At 47.6% G+C, this 19190-nt stretch overlaps 1 protein-coding gene across 5 annotated transcripts in view; it reads left to right on the top strand.

Annotated features, from left to right (window-relative positions):
* Positions 1–19190, top strand: part of GSDME (gasdermin E) — a 617497-nt gene that overhangs the window by 363235 nt on the left and 235072 nt on the right. For 3 of the 5 annotated variants that reach the window (XR_015300706.1, XM_086941684.1, XM_086941685.1), the window contains exons 6-7: positions 11280–11465; positions 14227–14354. Coding sequence is in view for 4 of the 5 variants with exons in the window: in XM_086941684.1 (XP_086797810.1) it covers positions 11280–11465; positions 14227–14354 (314 nt within the window). In the remaining variant the exon portion in view is untranslated. The remainder of the gene's footprint in view (positions 1–11279; positions 11466–14226; positions 14355–19190) is intronic. The other 2 variants (XM_086941686.1, XM_086941687.1) reach the window with 1 other exon arrangement.

Here is a 19190-nt window from a genome sequence, read left to right as displayed (position 1 = left end):
CACCCCCCCCCCCCACACTCCTGGCGACTCGTCTTCCCTGTGGGCGAAACCTGACTCCAGCCCCTGTAATACTCGCAAGACACCATACTTAGGCAAGCCCCCCCTACCATACTCGTCCTTTCTGGGATGTCGTTCCCTCTCTTCTTGGATCCCGATAGGATGCTAACAGCTTGGATAGGACTTACACGAACAACCCACCTGATATGATATCATGACCCCAAAGGCACCAAGAAGCACCCAACGACTCAGCCACGCAACCCTACACCTGCAGAGATGAGCCCGGCAGATGAAGGATTCACACAGCGCAGCGTAGAAGGTACAAAAGGACCCTAGGCTTACCCCTCGGGCGTACTAATGCCCCTCCTCCACCCCCCCCCCCCACCCCACCCCCCCCCCCACACCAGGTTAGCACTGTCTGGTGTTCATAAGAGGTAGTCACCAATCATCTGAGGCTTCCCCTCACTAATGCAGATTGGAGAAAATGGACCGATGGCTGAAATCATTACTATGTATGTATCCACCTATTCTGTGCACATGTTGTAAAAATATATTAAAGAGTTATGACACACAACAAAAGTAATGACAGAAATGGTGGTCTGCTGATCCCAGCAGGCCACCATACCTGTGATTCTTGCAATTCCCAATTGGTCGCACACTGAGACCTACCTCCTTAATATTCTATTCATGAGGTAGGTCTATTTGTGACCCACTAGGGATCACAAAAAGTGTAAAACACACTTTAGTACATAAGTGTTTGCGATTACCAAACAGCGAATTGCAAACATTTGCTATTTGGTCATAGGAACAATAATGTTAGTGGTTCTTGCCCTCAGTCCCATACAAGTCCCTCACATGACTCCAGCAGTTGCATTTTCCCACAGATTGACAGCCATCTAACATACCGATGCATTAAGATTGACTACATAATGTCACCTGAAGAAAATATTTGTATTTGTTGTATAGATTTAACAATTGCATTCTTGAGCCTCAATTCCAAGGTCTCAGTCATCAAGCAGACAAAGCCCCGGTCAGTACTTGACTATCATAGAACTTGGTGATGGATAGTAGTGGAAATTGCATAGGACAGATGCCCTGAACATTTCAGCCAAACACGTTTCTTCTCCCTGGTAGAAACGTGAAGTGTGGATTTCTATGACACATGGGAAAGGTCAGAAGGTTAAGCGTCTTTAACAAGCACAGGCGTTAGCCCCTAGTGGACCGGCGGGGGAGGTTGGGGGGCCAGTAGGCCCATCTCCCCGGGATACTTGGGGCATGTCGAATGAGCAGTAGAAACTGGTTAGGGTGGGTATGGGGGTAGGGGTTTAGTAATAGGTATTTAAGCCATGCAGCAGTCACGATCCAGCTTCGTTGTCTGACCCTTAATCCATTGGGCAGTTGGTGTAGAGGTGCATTGTTTTTTTTATTTTTTATTTGACACGCCCACCCACCCCATCCTTGAATGGGGGTTGTGGAGCAGGTGACTAGAGTTGGGGGAGGTAACAGTTGGTAGTATGTCATGTGTATCTGCTAAGTAAAATATGGCATTGGGTGGTTGTTTCTAGAAAGTTTGCCACAATGGGACATGGACAATGTTCAGAGCTCAGTCAGGCTGGAGGGATGGTCAATTTCAAACGGGCATTTCCACTCCTTGGGTTTTGGGATCAAAGAGCATGGCTTGGGTAACAAGTCTGGAACAGTTCAAATAGTTTAAGGTGGTGAGAGCTAAGAGTTTTTGGGGACATGCCCGTGTGAGGTGGTTTTGGAAAGAATTGTTGAGATGGGAGAGGGAAAAAGCATGTGTGGCGTGAGTGATTTCTTGTGATGGGATTTGGTATCTTGGGGGGAACCTTAAGGGAGAGTGGGGTTGGCCAGGTTGTTCACTATGTATTACTGATGCTTGTAGTTTTATTTGTTGTACTTGGATGACGATTTGACTGAAGACCATATGGTGGTCTATGGTCAAAGTGTAATCATGCCAGATTGCACATTTTTGTCATTCGTCTTTGTGATCACTGGCATCTCCAAAAAAATGAACTTGAAGAACGGAAAACCTAAGCTCGTCTTGACAAACCACTTTCCCTATTTCGGCTCTCCTCTGTCTATTCATTTTATAAAAGTTCTTCAAGCATTTAGTGAGAAATATGTAGTTCCCAACAGCGGGAGTAGTGGACAAGCCAGTAACATACCGGAAGCTTTCAACTTGCTCTCTCAGCTCCTCCACACTTGTGACTTAAGGCTGATGTGAGCTGCTTTGTAATTAGATGATTGACTCAGTGGTCACCGAATTACAAAGTGCCTCATCTCTCCTTCTGTCAGCCCACCAGGCACCTGTCTGTAGCTTTCCTAAGTTCTGCACCACTTCCTTCCTTTCTTTTTCCATCAGAATCCACCCAACCCACCACAGACAGGACGAGGCCCAAGGCAGACACTTGCAAAGAAAAACATTTGCGCAGGCAGCTAGTAAGTCAGTGCAGGAAGAATGGGCAACAGATCCTTGTGGGTGTCTGTGCCACTGCACTTTCTGCACTACTGATAGCTGCACCCCTCTGACAGGCACTTTGTAGTAATCACATTACCACACTATTCTACCTTTCTTGTAGCGTTTCAGTAATGCAGTAGACCTGCACTGAATCACAGAAATAATTGCCAATGATAGCAAAGTGCAAAAAATTAGAGAGTGTAGGCTATCATATTACACCTTTACTGTTGTTGCTTGCCTTTAAATTAAGAATGTCCTAGCTATCATAATAGGAAGTTTCAATTCTATTAAGGACAGAGCGGCAAGGATTTTGCATAGCAGCCATGTTAACCAATAAACATAACAACAAAGTACTCCATTTCCCATGTTCCCAGGGAAAACATGAAGTTCCAACAAAACAAGTCCATTGCGAATTTCGTGAAAGAGAGCGGTCTAGTGCCGTCGGAGTATGTATTGTATTAAGGATACTGGCTGATAATTTGCCACTTGCCTTTTGGAGCATAATTGCTGCGAACGACACCTATTGAATTTACATATTTTTTGTTACCTACGTGTCAGGATTTCGGATCACTTTTACTTATTGCTACTTTGGATACATCTTAACTTAGAGCGTGAATATACTATGCCTCGTCTTGTCATATGAGGATTTTAGATGATTTTACTTACCTCTACTTTGGATATAATTTGACTTTGAGCACGGATATATTGTCCCTCGTACTGTTATATGAGCCCTTATGAAGTTCCCTCATTGGAAAAAAACGCGCTGGCTGATACCCATGTTTTACTATCAAGAACAATAAAAGGATACTTTTTGGATACACTTCGAGGACATTGACTCTCTTTTTGGTGCACCTTCCCTTTCGTACAAAGTCCATCCAATCAGGAGCCTCCAGCCTCTGTAAATGGAGTTGACCCTCATCTATCTCCATCTTTCTTCCTGCGACTGAGCGGACCTTGGAAGATTTCACTCTTAATTAGAAGACTCGATTCCTGTAATTTAGAGAGCACCGATTAACTCAAATAAGTACCAAATCAGTAGCAATCACTATCTAAGCATTACAATGCAAACTTGCCATTACACAGACAAGGAAAAGATTTTACTTAGATCAGTAAGCAGATCCGATAACCCGAGCGGGTCATGATTCATCACTGGGTGGGCTAATCCTCGGCCTCCATGTCCTTAATAGAAATTATTTTTTCTGTTATGATAGCTAGGACATTTTTCATACTATGTCAGGACCCAGAGGTGAGGATTAGGTTAGTGTAAAGCTTGTCGACTACCAGAGCCGCAATGGAGGCAACCTGCTTGAAATAGACACTCTTGAAGGTTGAATCTGAAGACCAGTCCGATGCATTCACAATATCCTCCATGCGAGCTCCTAAGGTTAAGGCTTTTGAGGCCTTTGCACCCCTAGTGGAGTGTGCACCAAACGTTTTGGTGTCAATGCTAGCCTCCTGCATAATCCACCGTACCCATCTTGTAATGGTCAAGGAGGAGACTGCCTTAAAGGGCTTTCTCAAGGTAATCAGCAGCTGCTTTTCCCTGTGAGGCTCCAGCTCTGCACTCATGGACTCATAGGTCTTTATGCACAGTACGACACTCAACTTGGGTGCATCCGGAACAGCCAGGTAGGAAATCACCCTGGAGTGACACTTAGTTTGACTAGTCACATGGAAGGTGATTCCATCCAGAGTGAAGGAACGCCCTGTAACATCAAGGGCTCTGACGTCCAACACCCTCTTGCAAGAGATTAGACACAGAAGGATGGCCAACTTAGCCAACAACTGCTTCAGAGAAAGGTATTTGTTACTAGGCCAGCCCAACAACAAGTTCAACACTTTATTAAGGTCCCAAAGGGCCAAATATCTGAGCTCCAGCAGAAGGGATAAACTAATCCTGCGGTGCAGTTTCCTCACTAAAGGGTGTTCTCCAAGTGGAAGGCCCGCGACCACCGCGAGGCCTGCTGAGATTGCTGACCTAAAGGTAGTGATTGAGCAATAAGCCATTCCATCTGAAGCGAAGGAGGCTAGAAAGTTGAGGGCGTAGACACCGTCTGCCCCCACAGGATCCAAACTTTGTTGTAAATACCCATCCATTGAGCCTAGGCCAAGCAATACCTCTCGATCATACCATGTGCCCAGGCTCGAGAGAGGAGATCCGCTCCATTTCTCGAAAGGTCCGGGACTTGCCATAGAGACCTGTAATCCTCCACTCCATAAGCGGGAGGCTGCCGCTCCCCACTAGGGGTTGAGGGTTCCCAGCAGGATAGCTCAGGAGATGAGGATATTTGTGTATATGGATTGGAGAAGCCCAGGAATGTTCCATCAGAACTGGAAACCACACTTACGACTTCCACACTAGAGTGATCACTACCAAATCCGCTTCTGCCGGCGCACCTAAGTCTTCAGCCTTATGATCATGGCAAATAGGGGAAAGGCATAACCCTGCTCCACCGACCAATCCTGGAAAATAAAGCATTTTTTCCCTACCACTCTCGGATACGGTCTCCAGCTGAAGTACCGGAGATGCTGATGATCGAGGTGTGACACGAACAAGTTGATTGAAGGACCTCCACAGGGCAAGTAGGGCCTGGAACATTGCTGGGAGCAGCCTCTAGAGGCTCTAGTCTCGAAGGTGATAGGATTGCCAACCCTCCACTTGGTTGGCGGATCCCAGAAGATGTTCTGCTGTCACTGAAACCTGATGCTCCTGGCAGTACTCCCAACAGAATAAACAAACAGGAGGTACCTGGTCAGATTAGTTATCTACGAGCTGTGTCGTGCCCGGGAAACCACTACACCAAACTATCCTCACAGTGATATTACTGGGTTAGAAAAGTCCCATCAGCCCACCCTTATTGGTGGAGTGTCGTCATGTGGGATGTAGACCATGAACCAAGATTTTCTCCCGATGCACCTAGTAATGATGCAGAGATAGGTTCTGGAAGGTGATATTCTTAACCACAGTATTTCAGAGGTAGGACCAATAGAGTGCAGTGCTAGTGAAAACCAAAACAAAGGTGATTATAAAATTGGCTCCTGGGACAAAAAATATGTTTATTCAGTATTGTCCAGGGTCAAGAGTAAAAACAACGCCTCATAGTCTTAAAAGATGGCTATGTCATGGCGTAGTGCATAGTGGTCGACATGTTTCAGCTGGGGGGATAACTAGTCCGAGCTTTCTTCAGGACCTTAAGATGTTATGCATCTGCACTATGTGAAACAAGAGGTGTAGTTAACATTTTGGATTAATCCTACCGGATCTTTGAGCCCAAAGTATTCCCTGGTAGTCATCCAACTGGTCGTGATTTTCCCAGCAATCTGTGGGAGAACGCCTCACCTCACCCGGCACCCACTCGGGAAAGAAGGAGGCCCCGCTCTGTCCGTCGGTACCCCAATGGCCAGTGTCCAAGTGGGAGTGGACGCTGGCCATTGGGGTACCGACGGACAGAGCGGGGCCTCCTTCTACTTTACTAGGTGCATCGGGAGAAAATCTTGGTTCATGGTCTACATCCCACATGACGACACTCCACCAATAAGGGTGGGCTGATGGGACTTTTCTAACCCAGTAATATCACTGTGAGGATAGTTTGGTGTAGTGGTTTCCCGGGCACGACACAGCTCGTAGATAAGTAATCTGACCAGGTACCTCCTGTTTGTTTATTTAGTTGATAAAAGGGGTTTGAGCTACCGTGGTCATTAAACTTTCCCCCGTTGACCCCCCCACCTTCTTTTTCTAGTACTCCCAACAGTTCTTGACCAGATCTGTAAGGGCTGGGACCATGTACCCCAAGATGTTTGATGTAGCGGACCACTGCCACATTGTCCATCTTGAGAAGGACACATGACTGCACCCTGTCCAACATCTGACCAGAAAGGGAACCTGCCATCAACTCTAGGCAGTTGATATGGAGGGACTGCTCAACAGCAGACCTTCCTCCGCTGGTGGGGAAGTCCCCACTAAGAGCCCCCCAGCCCAAACCGCTGACATCGGACTCGATCACTAGATATGGCTGTGAGCCAGAAATGGTGCAACCGTTCCATACCTCCATATGGGAGAGCCACCAGTTGAGGTCCTCCTTGGCTTCGTCGGACAGGGTAACTGATAGTGAACACAAGTCAATGTGCTTAAGATGCCCTGGGGGCTCCATGTATACACGTACTAGCGGTTTGGTGGTGCGTGACCGGATGTACTTGTCCTTCCTTCGGCTGCACAGAGGTCAGGTGCGATCGTAGAAGAGGACTGGCGATTTTGTCGAAGAGGGAGCCGAGATGGGAGACGTCCGAGGATGCTGGAGGACAGACAGGGGCGGAGGCAGCGAGGGAAGCGAGAATGAAAATTAGAGTGCCGGCAAAGAGAAGACAAAGAACACAGAGTGAAGAAACGGATGGCCAAGTGACTACCATGTCCATTGACCAGCACCAAGAGCACCTGAGGGAGAGCACCTAAGGGACGGCATTCTAGACAAGGCTGCTGTGACTCCAATCTGGAGTCACAGCTTCAGGCAAGCGTATTCCAGAAGCGCATGCCTGCTGGGAGTGGGACTTGCACTGTGGGTAGCTGTGTTTATATGGTGGCTGCACGGGGATTGGAGCTGAAAAGCCGGCTGAGTTGTGAAGTTGCACAAGTGCATCACTTTGTTCCCTTTTCATAATGGTGTATTTATGGGTTGCATGAAGTGGGATTATCATGTGGCCTTGACTCGGTATGAAGTGGGTTTTCAATACTCACTTTTTTTCGCTCAGTGCACAGAGGTGTTTTGGTGGAGGACACATAGAGAGCAAAGGGCAGAAAACGAATAGCCTTGTATTTATGTTTCCCTGAAGGTGTTGAAGAAGAGAAGGTGGACGGGATATACATAGAAGATTTATGGATCCTCACCGAGTAAATATTGGTTATTTGACCAATGATCGATGTGGTGATAAGAAAAACTAAAGTGACAAAGCAAATTTAGTGGGCATCGATTCTCTTGTCTTGTCACAGTAACATACTGGGAATACTTGAGGCTGTGCTGAAGGTGGGACGCCTTGAGACGTTGCCGGGCCCAAAAGTGAAGGGGTCCCGGGAAAATGCCCTGGATAGAGGACAATAATTGGCCTACCTCCTTGGTGATCTGGTGCAGGGGGGTTCGTGGCTCCGCCAGCATCCTACGCACTTCATGCTGGATCTTCGTTACCATCCTGGAGGGCAGGCTGAGGGTGGATTCCACTGAATTGATTACAAAACCCAGAAAGGTGATTGATGGGAGGGCGAGAAACTGGACTTTGCTCGGTTGATAATGAACCACAGCGACTGAAGAAAATCCACCACCGACCGAAGGTGATGAGAGAGAGCCTGCAGACATTGTTACATGAACAACATATCGTCCATGTACACAATCATCCACATGCCCCGCGCTCTCAGGCGTTCCACCACTGACTGCAGAATCTTGGTGAAAAACCAAGGGGACGATAACAGGCCAAAAGGAAGAGAGGTGAATTCAAAAGTTTGTTTCTGACTTTGGAACTAGAGAAACCGTTGATGTGGTTGGAAAATCGGGAGCATGAAGCATGCATCTTTGAGGTCCAAACGGACCATCCAATCGTTGGGTCGAAGGAGGTCACGGAGAAGATAAATCCCCTCCATCTTGAAATAGCGGTATACCAGCAACTCATTGAATTCCTGGAGATTGATTACCGGGTGTTGACTCCCATCCAGCTTCAGCACCAAAAACAGAGCGCTTAAGAACCCCTAGGGATGTGGAGTGGTAGGACGAATCGCCGCCTTGTTTAGGAGCTACTGTACCTCCTTTTGAATGAGAAGGGCCTCCAGGCCAGAGAAGAGGAGTGGCTGGGGGTGTGAGGGCGGCTAGAAGGGAGACCCATAGAACTCCATGTGGAACCCTTGCACTGTCAGAAGCACCGTAGGCATTGGCTGTAAGAGCCCACCAATTGTCTATGAACTGTGCTAGACGACCTCCCAAGCGAGTGCATGTGACAGTTGGAAAAACTCACCATGGGAGGTCTGTTGCGCTGGCCTGTGTGACGTGACCAGCCTCTGGTAGGGTAAAATCCCCCAAATTGTGATGAATCCTGCCATTGGCCTCTTAGTTAGCCTCTGCAGGAGGGGGAGTAAGAGCAACAGCCAGCCGAGTGCCCCCAAACACGGCTGGCCCCTGTAAGAACACTTTAATTCAAGATGCACTTGACAGTCGATTGGGCCTTGTCCAGGGAATTGAAGGGGGATGGATGAATCGATCGCCAAAGAGCCTGGCCTTGGCCACCTGACCGGCCTCTGACGTGGCCAAGTCCCCTAACTTAGGATCCAATTGAATAAGCAGCGACCTGTACATGCAAATAGGGCAGTTGGCGTTTCTGAGAAAAATAATTGCTTGTTGGTCCCCAAGTAAATAACACATCTGGGAAAATCAAAGCTCCTGCCACTTTTGCGAACTCCACCATGTTGAAACTTTTTATCAATAGGCTGGTCATATCCAAGAGCTTATCTTGGCACAACTGCGAGGAGCAGTCAATTCCCTTCTTAGGGTCTTTGATGTATTTGGCCGAGAAGGTGGCCCTACAAGAATCTATCTCAGGCGTGACTGCCACCTTACCCTCCAAGGAAGGCCGGGGGCATTCCGACCTGAGCCAAGAACAGACCTCTTGGTCAAAGGGCTTGTGCAGCCTACCGGCCACATACCTACCCACTATATCACAAGGGACGCACGCCAAGGAGCGGGGGTGCAAGACCTCCTCGGGCTCTAGGAGGTCTGACTGGGCATCCTCCGGCACGTCTGCAGCAGGTCATGAGTTAGAGGGTGGCTTGGAGCAAGGGCGCCAGGACCTGTCATGGTCAGAATCCCCATCTAACCCCACAGGGGAACCATCCCTAAGTTGGAGTGGGGGGCGTTGAGACCTGACTTGCCCACAGGCGGACGGTTAGCCAGGGCTTCTGGTAGCGGGGGGGATTGGCCCCCAGAAAAGCCTTCTTGAGCCTGTCAAAGACGTCTAGGTCCACCCCGTGGGAGGCAAGCTTTGCACGGGTTTTCGGAGATGGGGGCAGAAGCAGGCTCTGGAGGTGGTCTAGGGGCCAAAGGCCCAGGAAGGTCTTCACTCATTGTGAGGAGTTGTAGGCATCATTGCACCATCTCCGTAAGTCTCTACTCCAAAGGAGCCATTGCGCCAAGACCACCCTATTGAGGGGTCCACCATGTCACAGAAGTCCTCCATGACCGGGAAATACTGTACATCCACCTCTTCTTCGTAATAGTCCCCAAATTTCTCCATGAGGTAAGTAGAACAGCTCGCAATCCAGCTGGAGAAGGTAGAAAAGGGGGAACTGTGGCCACGCGGGATTGGTTTTCCTACTGGTCCTACCCTGAAGGACACGCGACCGAAAGCGCTCAGTGAAAGCTGCAACGGACGCGCCTTCCACTCCATACCGAGGTGCCTGCATCATGAAATTGACAGCGGAGGTGCCTGCTCTCTAGCGGCTATATTTACAACAAGGGGTGGTGAGGGACAGAGTCTCTGAATAAAGCAGAAAGCTCTCACCCAGTCAAGAGATCAGGGCTAGATCCAACACCGTTTTTTAGCTCACTGCACCATCCCAGTTTCAGAACCTGGCTGTATGCAAATTAGTCTTTTCCTGTCCCAGTGCATGATGGGAACAGGGCAAACCAAACTACAAAAGCCAATTCTTACACTGGGAAGGAAACAAGCTCCCGGGGACCGGTTTCTGGCATTACAGACACTCTGTTCATCACCACCCCCTTTTGTAAATCGATTTTGGCCACTATAGGTGTGGCAGGGTATACTCAGACATGAGTCCCTTTCTCACTGCTCCATCAGGATTCAAGCAAGCCGGGCCGAAGAGGCTGAAATGCCAGAAACCGGTCCCCGGTAGCTTGTCTCCTTTCTGGTAAAGAATTGGCTTGGTAGTTTAGTCTGCCCTGTTCCCATGATGCACTGGGCCAGGGACAGACTGATTTGCATATAGCCAGGTTCTGAGCTGGGATGGGGCAGTGAGATAAATAACGGTGATGGATCAAGCCCTGATCTTTGGACTGGGTAAGAGTGGTCTGCTCAATTCAGACACTCTGTTCATCACCACCCCCTTTTGTAAATTGCTCTCTAGCGGCTGGCAGACCTCCTTGCACCTTGGCCCTGGTTCCCTGACACAGAAACGGATCAAGGAGTGGCCACGAAGGAGCTATTCAGCGTTCCTGGGGCCGCGTTAGCGAAGCAGAGACTTCTCCTTTACATGTACCTGCAAACAGAGCAATAAACGAGCGCAAACAATAGTAGAAAAAGCGAACAATAGTACCAGTACTCATCTGGCATGGCAGCCAACAGCAAAGAAAGAGGAAGATAGATGAGGGGCAACTCCATTTACAGAGGCTGTAGACACCGGATTGGGTGGACTTGTTTTGTTGGATGTTCATGTTTTCCCTGGGAACATGGGAAAGGAAGTTCTTTATTGTTATGTTTATTGGTTAACATAGCTGCTATGCAAAATAAATTAAGAAAGCATAGCCTAATCTTCGCCTCTGGGTCCTGACATAGAATCTAAAGATGATGCCACACATCACTGCGGTACACCTGGATATGTCACCCAACTCAGAAGAACACTAAAATGGTGAAAAGTATTTGCTGTCCTACATATATTTCTGAAAATTGTACACAAGACTTCTAAAAGGCATTAACGTTTTCTATAGGGTGAACATACTAATATCTTCAATAATTTAAATGCTGGAAATATAAAAAGCAAACCGCAAAAGAAGTGATTTGACTCTCGCATTTTGTTTTGTTTACTACACAGAATTCTGCGTGTTGCCTGAAAAAGAAGGCGGGTTTGAGAAGGAAATCACTGAAGGCTTCCATCCATATCTCACTGGGCACTTTGATGGTCTCTCCTTACATTCCTGGGACAGCATGGATGGCAATGGACATTCTGAAAAAAGAAAATCTCTTCCAGGGTGTGCGTCGCTGAGCATCTTAAAGCAAGGTATTTGTGAAAAAGACAACCTTATTTATGTATGTTTTTACCATTGCCTACCAAACATTTAGATCAATCCGGTAAACAGCAAAGTCATACTAGGTTCAGGTACCAAATGTAACTTTGTGATGGGAAACATTGTGATATCTTGCATAGTTTTAAGAGGTAGTCCGCAAGGTGTACCTCTGTGGACATTACACTAAAGGGATTTTGAGAATGGCCTGATGGGAGAAGCGCTGTAAGTCAGCAGGTCGACAGCCCTTGCCCCATTTAGACTCGGAAGATGCTGGAGGCGCCACTGAAGGCTCCTTCTTCGATTAATCAAAGCAGTGGACTGTCCACCACCTGGGTGCCGCCTTTAATCCATTATGAGAACTGTCCTATTTAGGCCTGTCTTTGGAAGAGCACAACAAAAAGGCAGGAAGGGGAGAAACAAGAATTTGTAATGGAATCGATCTCGCCTTAGGGACCTTATAAGTGTTTAGCCAGAACTATTGGCTCTGCTAATGCACAAGTGTGGTCACCGAAAGGTTATGTTTCAACAACAAAAAAAGGCATGCACTAGGAGACTGGCACTGCATTCCATTTTTGTTAGATTCAGTTAATCTAACTCATTGGTGGGAAAATGCTGCATTCACTAGCTTTTAGGGATCCTTCTACTTTCCATTACCAATGACCCCCGGTTTCAGTCCATTTCAAGAAATCATCTGGGCGCTCCTAACACACATCAGAAATCTTGAGAACATTCAGGAAAAGTACTGCAAGCCACATGCTCCCATAGAATTTCGAAATTATGAAATTGTCTCACATAAGCAATCTGAAACCATAGCAAATTAGGAGTGTACTGACATTCAGGTGTACTAAAGAAAAAAGATCCGCCCTGCACCTGTTCTAATAAGCATAGTAGGCATTGGGTATAGATACTGTGCAGCATAAAACACGCTGCAGTGAAGAGTATTAGTCACACAAAGCAAGCATACTACAGTGCAATACATTAGGCTCAAATCTCGCTCCAGTGAGTGCACAGAGCACTGCAATGAAAAGCATAGGGACTGTATACACTGCAGTCAAGTACACCAGACACAATAAACACTGCAGTGAAGTATATTAGACACAGCGCACACCGCAGCGAAGTACAGAAGTACCACTACAGTGTTGTAAATCAGTAACCAGGCATAGTGCAGTGAATTAAATGAGACAATGCACTGTAAACAGATCACAGGGACAGAAAAATAACTGATAAACACCAATCACAGCACCAACAGAAGGCATATTTTCCTAAATCTTCTACAGGTAAATCAAATTAATAAAATCTCTGATATTTCAATGCTTAAGATAAACAACAGCAAAATAGAAGGTAGCAGAGTGGCACATGAAAGAGAATAAAGTGTTTTACCTCTAGTTTGATTTCCAGGAATAATGTCTATCCACTTACCAAAGTTTGAAGGTACACAGCAGACAGCTAGGAAACCTGCATCTCAAATTTTCCAGGAGAAGGGACTGCTCACAGGGTGCACTCCATCCTTCCTTAGAGGGCCCATGAGGTCTCTACGTCATTGCTACATGCCCTCCTGAGCTACAATTTGATTTCCTGGATAATTTCAGGCCCTTTGTGCCAGGTTTCTACTACAGCCTGCTTCTCCTGCATCAATATTAAACTTCTCCAAACTGAGCAACAAGCGAAGACAGTACTATTCTGTGTTACCCACTTACAATCCACCACACTAGACCACACATCCTACATGGTGAACTGCCCCACAAGCATGCCAAGGAAGAGGACACAAAAACATGCAGGACAACCCAGTGGCAGCCAAGAGAGCGGCGCTGTTGAAAAATAAATAAATGTGCCGGACAAAAGTGAAAGCGGCGCTATTAGTAAATAAATAAATAAAGGTGCCCCATAAAAAGTGAAAGCTGCAGTATTACTAAATAAATAAAGGCGCAGTGCCAAAAGTAAATGCTGAGGTATTACTAAATAAATAAAGGCGCAGTTTCAAAAGTAGAAGCAGCTGTATTACTAAATAACTAAAGGTGCCCGGCCAAAAGTGAAAGTGGCGGTAAATGTTGCAAGAAAGCATGTTGTGCCTGCAGTAGGAAAAACTCATTAAACAAAGTATTGCTTCCAGACCAAAAATCATGTACCGTGTAACAACCGAAGAAAAGGGGCCAGTAACCATAGGAGGTTACAAATGAAGAAAAGGCGGTACTAAGGAGGTACTAACAAACCGATTAGAGAATCAGAAGCCTGCATTTTCGAAGGACAAAAACAGAAGCCAATGACAAATATGGGCGAAGGATGGGCGGGCTTCTCTTCAATATTCTATTACAGCAGATCACCAGAGCAGCGCATGCATGCTGACTCCGGCGCGACCTAAAAACGGCAAATGCAGTTTCAGTTAGGTAGCATTGCAAACCGATAAATACATGTAGCTGTCATGTGCTTCTTGCACCACTGCTCAGTTGGGGTCACTGTTTTTTCAGTGTCTTACTGCTCTACAACTCTCATATTCTATAAGAATTTAGAGATTAACCTGTTGTAAATTGGCATGCCTATTATGTTGTAATCAAGAGTTGCTTCTTGTATGTGAAGGGTAACCCGAGTATAGAACCTCACTTGTCGTCATACTGACAAGATTGTTCTGTATGATACTGAATTTTCTGGTTTTAAATCTTCTTGGAACATTGGGTGCCATTTTCATTTGCAAATGCTCTCCATATTGTACTGTACTGCATGGTGCTTTCCTACCAACATATCTGTTTTTTTTCACAGACATAGCTCACTTGAGAAAACACTTCGAGCCTTTTGCAAAGCTTCCGGAAGACCGACGAAATATTTTGTATAAGCTCTTTTGTGAACTTTTATACCATGGAGAAACCATAACTCTCTTGGAAAATGTGGTGAGATAATTTTACAGGTTTACTTCTGAAATGTGAACATGCTGTTTGATCCTTAACATATCTGCAGATTCTTGTAATAATTTACAAAACTCTATATTTTTGTCTGATGTTCTTTTAATATTATTCTGGAAAGACCAGGGGCCGAAATCGTGAAGTGTTCCTGGGATCTCAAAAAAAATTCACTCCCCTCCTGAATAGAGACAGTGCAGGCACCTGAGATTACAGCTCGATGCTGATGGGACACACAAGTTACAAACACCCCTTTATTTTTTTCATTTTCTTCTTATTTTTTTGTGTTATATTCTTGGGCATTGCAAGTTGGCTGGGCAAAAGAAGGGCCGCGCACCCGTTACGTTGATTGCACGTGTAGGTTAAGAGGGGGGAACCGAGGGAGGGCGACAGACCCTCTGCGCCGGCAGTCTTGGTTCTGTGGGAATTGAGGCTGAAGGGGGGGGAGGGTGGAGGGGGGTGCTGTTGGGAGTTGTGGATGTTTCCAGGTTGAAGGGATTGGGGGGATGCTGGGGGTGAGAGGGTGGAGGGGCGGGGAGGAGGGAGAGGGTACAAGTCATGTCAGGAAGGCCACATTTGCAACGCTGCAGGACACTCCACTAGGGAGCGCCCAGGACACCACGCACAGTAAGACCTGAAGGGATGACGGGTAGACACATAGATGAGGGACTGGATCTGGAGGGTCTCTCGATAATGACATGGAATGTGAATGGGCTAGGTAGTAGAATTAAACGGGGCCTGATAAACGCGTACATCAAACGGCAGGGCCCAGACATCGTGCTACTGCAGGAGACGTACCTTATGGGCAGCAAATGCGGTTTCCTGGCGAGAGGGCAGTACAAAGTCTTAGCGCATGCAGGGTTCACCAAGGGCTCGAGGGCAGTGGCAATATTAGTGAAGAAAACACAACCATTTCTGATAGGCCAAACATGGGTGGACCCGCAGGGAACATATGTGGGGTGAGAGGCACATGGAGGAGGAAGTAATACACGATAGTGTCAGCGTACGCCCCACCTAAACTGCAGGCAACAACATGGAAAGTTATTTCAGAGATTCTACTCCATACATCGGACACTATACAAATGCTGGGAGGGGACTTTAACGATGTAATGACCCAGACCCTAGATAGGACCGGAGTCAGGGGCGGAGGTCAGAACCAGACAGCCCTAAATGAGGTGATTCATGCGATAGGATTGACGGATGTGTGGAGGTGGCTGCACCCGGCAGAGCATGCCTATTCCTTCTACTCTGGTGCGCATAAGGTTTTCTCGAGACTAGACTACATCTTTCTGGATAGACACATGATAGCGAGAGAAGACTCAGCTGAGTACAAAGCCAGTGGCATCTCAGACCACTCACTACTCGTGGTGAGGGTGGGGACAAGGACCCAGGGTCAGAGGGCTTGGCAACTATCAGCATGGGAGTTGCAGAATCAGAACGTACTAAAGGGCATCCGTGCAGATATTAGAGTATGTATGGCAGACAATGTGGGCACAGTGGCATCCAAGGTGACCTTGTGGGAAGCCTTTAAAACAGTCCTGAGGGATAGAGCCCAAAGCAGAATAGTGGAGGCGAAACGCAAGACTAGACGAGAGCTGGAGACGCTGGAAGCCCAAATAGCAAGACTCGAGAGGGAATATCATGACGGGAAGGCTGCAAGGTCTCTCCGTCAACTGACGGACGCACAAGGGCAGTATAGAGACCTCGCAACGGGAGAGGCCAAAGCTCAGGCAATGGCGACGCTCCACCGCCTCTATGATGTGGGCGATAAATCAGGCAAACTGCTGGCATGGCTGAGCAGGAGGGAGAGGGATGCCCGCTGGATAGAACGGGTACGTGACACCCAGGGGAACCTAACTGGATCGGACGCCCAAATAGAAGAGGCGTTTGCCGTGCACTACAGGGCCTTTTACGAGGCGAGAGATCTGGGCACCCAGGAAGATGCTCTGAAATACATGGAATCCATCGAACTCCCGGTGCTGGCAGAGGCAGATGCCACGGACCTGGAGGCCCCCATTAAATTGGAGGAGGTTCGCCAAGCACTGGAGAGGTTGCGCACAGGAAAAGCCCCGGGCCCCAATGGGTTCCCGGCTGAGTTTTTTAAGAAAACGGCAGACCTTTTGTCCCGCCACATGTTGGGCCTATTTGAAGCGGCTAGACAAGAAGGGACTCTCCCCCCAGATCTCCGTATGGCCACAATTATCCCGATCTTTAAGGAAGGTAAACCACCGGAAGAATGTAACTCAAACCGTCCCATCTCTCTACTGAACATAGAGGTCAAATTATTGGCAACGGTTTTGGCGCTTAGACTGAGGAGGGTGATCCCAGATCTCATTCATCTGGACCAAACAGGATTTCTCCCGGGTCGGGCTACCAGATTCAACCTTCGGCGATCACATAATTGGCTGCAGGAGGTGCATACGCAAGGAGACCCACATTGGTTCCTCTCACTGGACGCAGAGAAGGCGTTCGACGCGGTCCATTGGCCATTTCTAGAGTGAGTCCTGGTGCGACTGGGTTTTGGTCCCACATTTCGGCAATGGATAAGTCTACTGTATACAGACCCAAGGGCACATGTCAAAGTGACTGGGACTTTGTCGGGGGACTTTTCAGTCAGATGGGGAACCAGGCAGGGTTGCCCGCTGTCCCCGCTGCTCTTCACGCTAACTACAGCAAAGATACGACAGCACCCGGGTATTAGAGGTTTCCGTTTGGGGTCTGCTGATGCAACAGAAGAAAAAATATCTTTGTACGCAGATGACGTCCTTCTTTACATTACGAGCCCGGAGACAACGATACTGGTGACCTTCTCAGAGCTGGAACAATACGGAGCACATGCCGGCTAGTAGATAAATTGGCACAAGCCGGTGCTCTACGATCCAAGGGGACTGGATCAGTGGTTGAACCTCCTGGAAAGGTTACAAACAACCACGGAAGGCTTCACCTACCTGGGAGTTTTTATGACCCTAGACAGATCGGCATCGTATGACACTAATATCGGACAGATTCTGCGCACTTTCACAGAAAATGCGAATAGATGGCGGCTCCTACCCCTCACGCTTCTGGGTCGCGTGGCCCTGTTCAAAATGATGATATTGCCCAAGTTCCTCTACGCGTTCCAGAATGAATACTACCCCCTTCCGCTTAGGGTGTTCCAAGAAATCAACGCGGAAGTCCGCTCCTTTCTATCGCTCGGTAAACAGCCTAGAGTAGCAATGTGGACCCTACAAAGGCACCAATACAGCGGAGGGATTTCACTTCGCAACGCTGAAGCCTACTATTGGGCGGAACACCTGGTAACCATTAATGATTGGCTCCATGCTCCAGCCTCACATCCCACGTATGCGCTAGAGAGACACGCGATGGGTACCCGGCCTACTATTATTATCTGTATGGGGGCAAAGGGACAACAAGATTACTACCAGCCACTAGGCTCACACTGATGCTTTGGTACAGAGCGAATAGGGCTATCGGATGGGACAAAAAACTTACGAGACAGACTCCTTTATGGCACTGTGCGTGGTTGCTGGAACTGAATAAATTAAAAGGATTTACAGGATGGGATAGTATAGGGATTTCAACGCTAGGGGATATCACAGCAAAAGGAAAGTTGAAGACGTTTCCAGCCCTTAGGAGGGAATATGGCATACGCTCTATGCAATATCTTAAATATGCCCAACTGAGCCATGCGTGGCGAGCGGAGGATATCCAGGTGGACGCACTCCCGGAATATGCGCCTTTATAGGGCTGTCTACTTCAGGAACACATACCTGAGAGAGCGGTGTCGCTTACATACAGGACCCTTATGAATAATATGCCAGAAGATTTGGGAGCACTCAGAAGGAAATGGGAAAGTGAAGTGGGTGACATGGATGAGATAGACTGGGACACGGTCCTCATGCATCCCAGAGAAGTAGCGATTAAATCCCGGTTACGGTTGATTCAATTCAACATACTCCATAGAACCTATTTTGACAGGGTGTGCCTGTATAAAATGGGGAGGATAGAAGACACAAATTGTCTGCGATGCGGTAGAGAGAGGGGAGATTTCTTCCACGTACTCTGGCTATGTCCACAGATACAGGCATACTCGGGAGAGATACTAAGTGAACTAGGGGAGGTACTGGAAACCACTTTACCAGCAGACCCCAAACTAGTACTACTTGGTATGACTGATATTGACCTCACCCGCCCATTGTTGATTTTCTTGACCCTGGCACTAGTGGTAGCGAAGAGAGATGTGGCAAAATACTGGGGGGCAGCCACGACACCGGGGAGTGAGGAATGGAGAAGAGGTCTCGACCTATACATGATGGCTGAACGGGTGACATACAAGGCGAGGGGCTGCCCGAAAAAGTTTGTCAGGGTCTGAAATAAGTGGAGAAAATATCATGGTCTTGATGGGGGCTGTGAACGGGGGAGGGAGAAGGAAGTACACTCAGCCACCGGGGGGCATGGGAACAAGGGAGGCACGGAACGGCGAGGCCTACAGATTGTGCAGGTGAAAGGGTGTGTGATAAGCATTGAAATATTGTTTTTCCTGGGGAGGGTGTAGGTGGGGCAGGCGGGGTATTGGGGCCGATGATGACATGACTGTTTCACTGTACCATGTTAAAATGCAAATAAAAATGTTTATAAAAAAAAGATTTGTGCCGGCCTGACCTGAGTAAAGCCTTTCCCATTAGGATAGGTACTAAAAACTTTCTATACATATTGCTAAAGTGATCACAGAACATGGTAAAGTGCATATAATCCTGGGTGGAGAATCACATGTACATGGTCCTAGATCTTTCACCTTACTCCACCACTGCGGTTCAGCCAGTTAAC

This window comes from Lissotriton vulgaris, chromosome 10 (genome assembly GCF_964263255.1).
Source record: "Lissotriton vulgaris chromosome 10, aLisVul1.2, whole genome shotgun sequence".
Classification (NCBI taxonomy): Eukaryota; Metazoa; Chordata; class Amphibia; order Caudata; family Salamandridae; genus Lissotriton; species Lissotriton vulgaris.
Note: the sequence above shows the minus strand (reverse complement) of the source record. Positions and strands in the feature narration are given on the sequence as shown.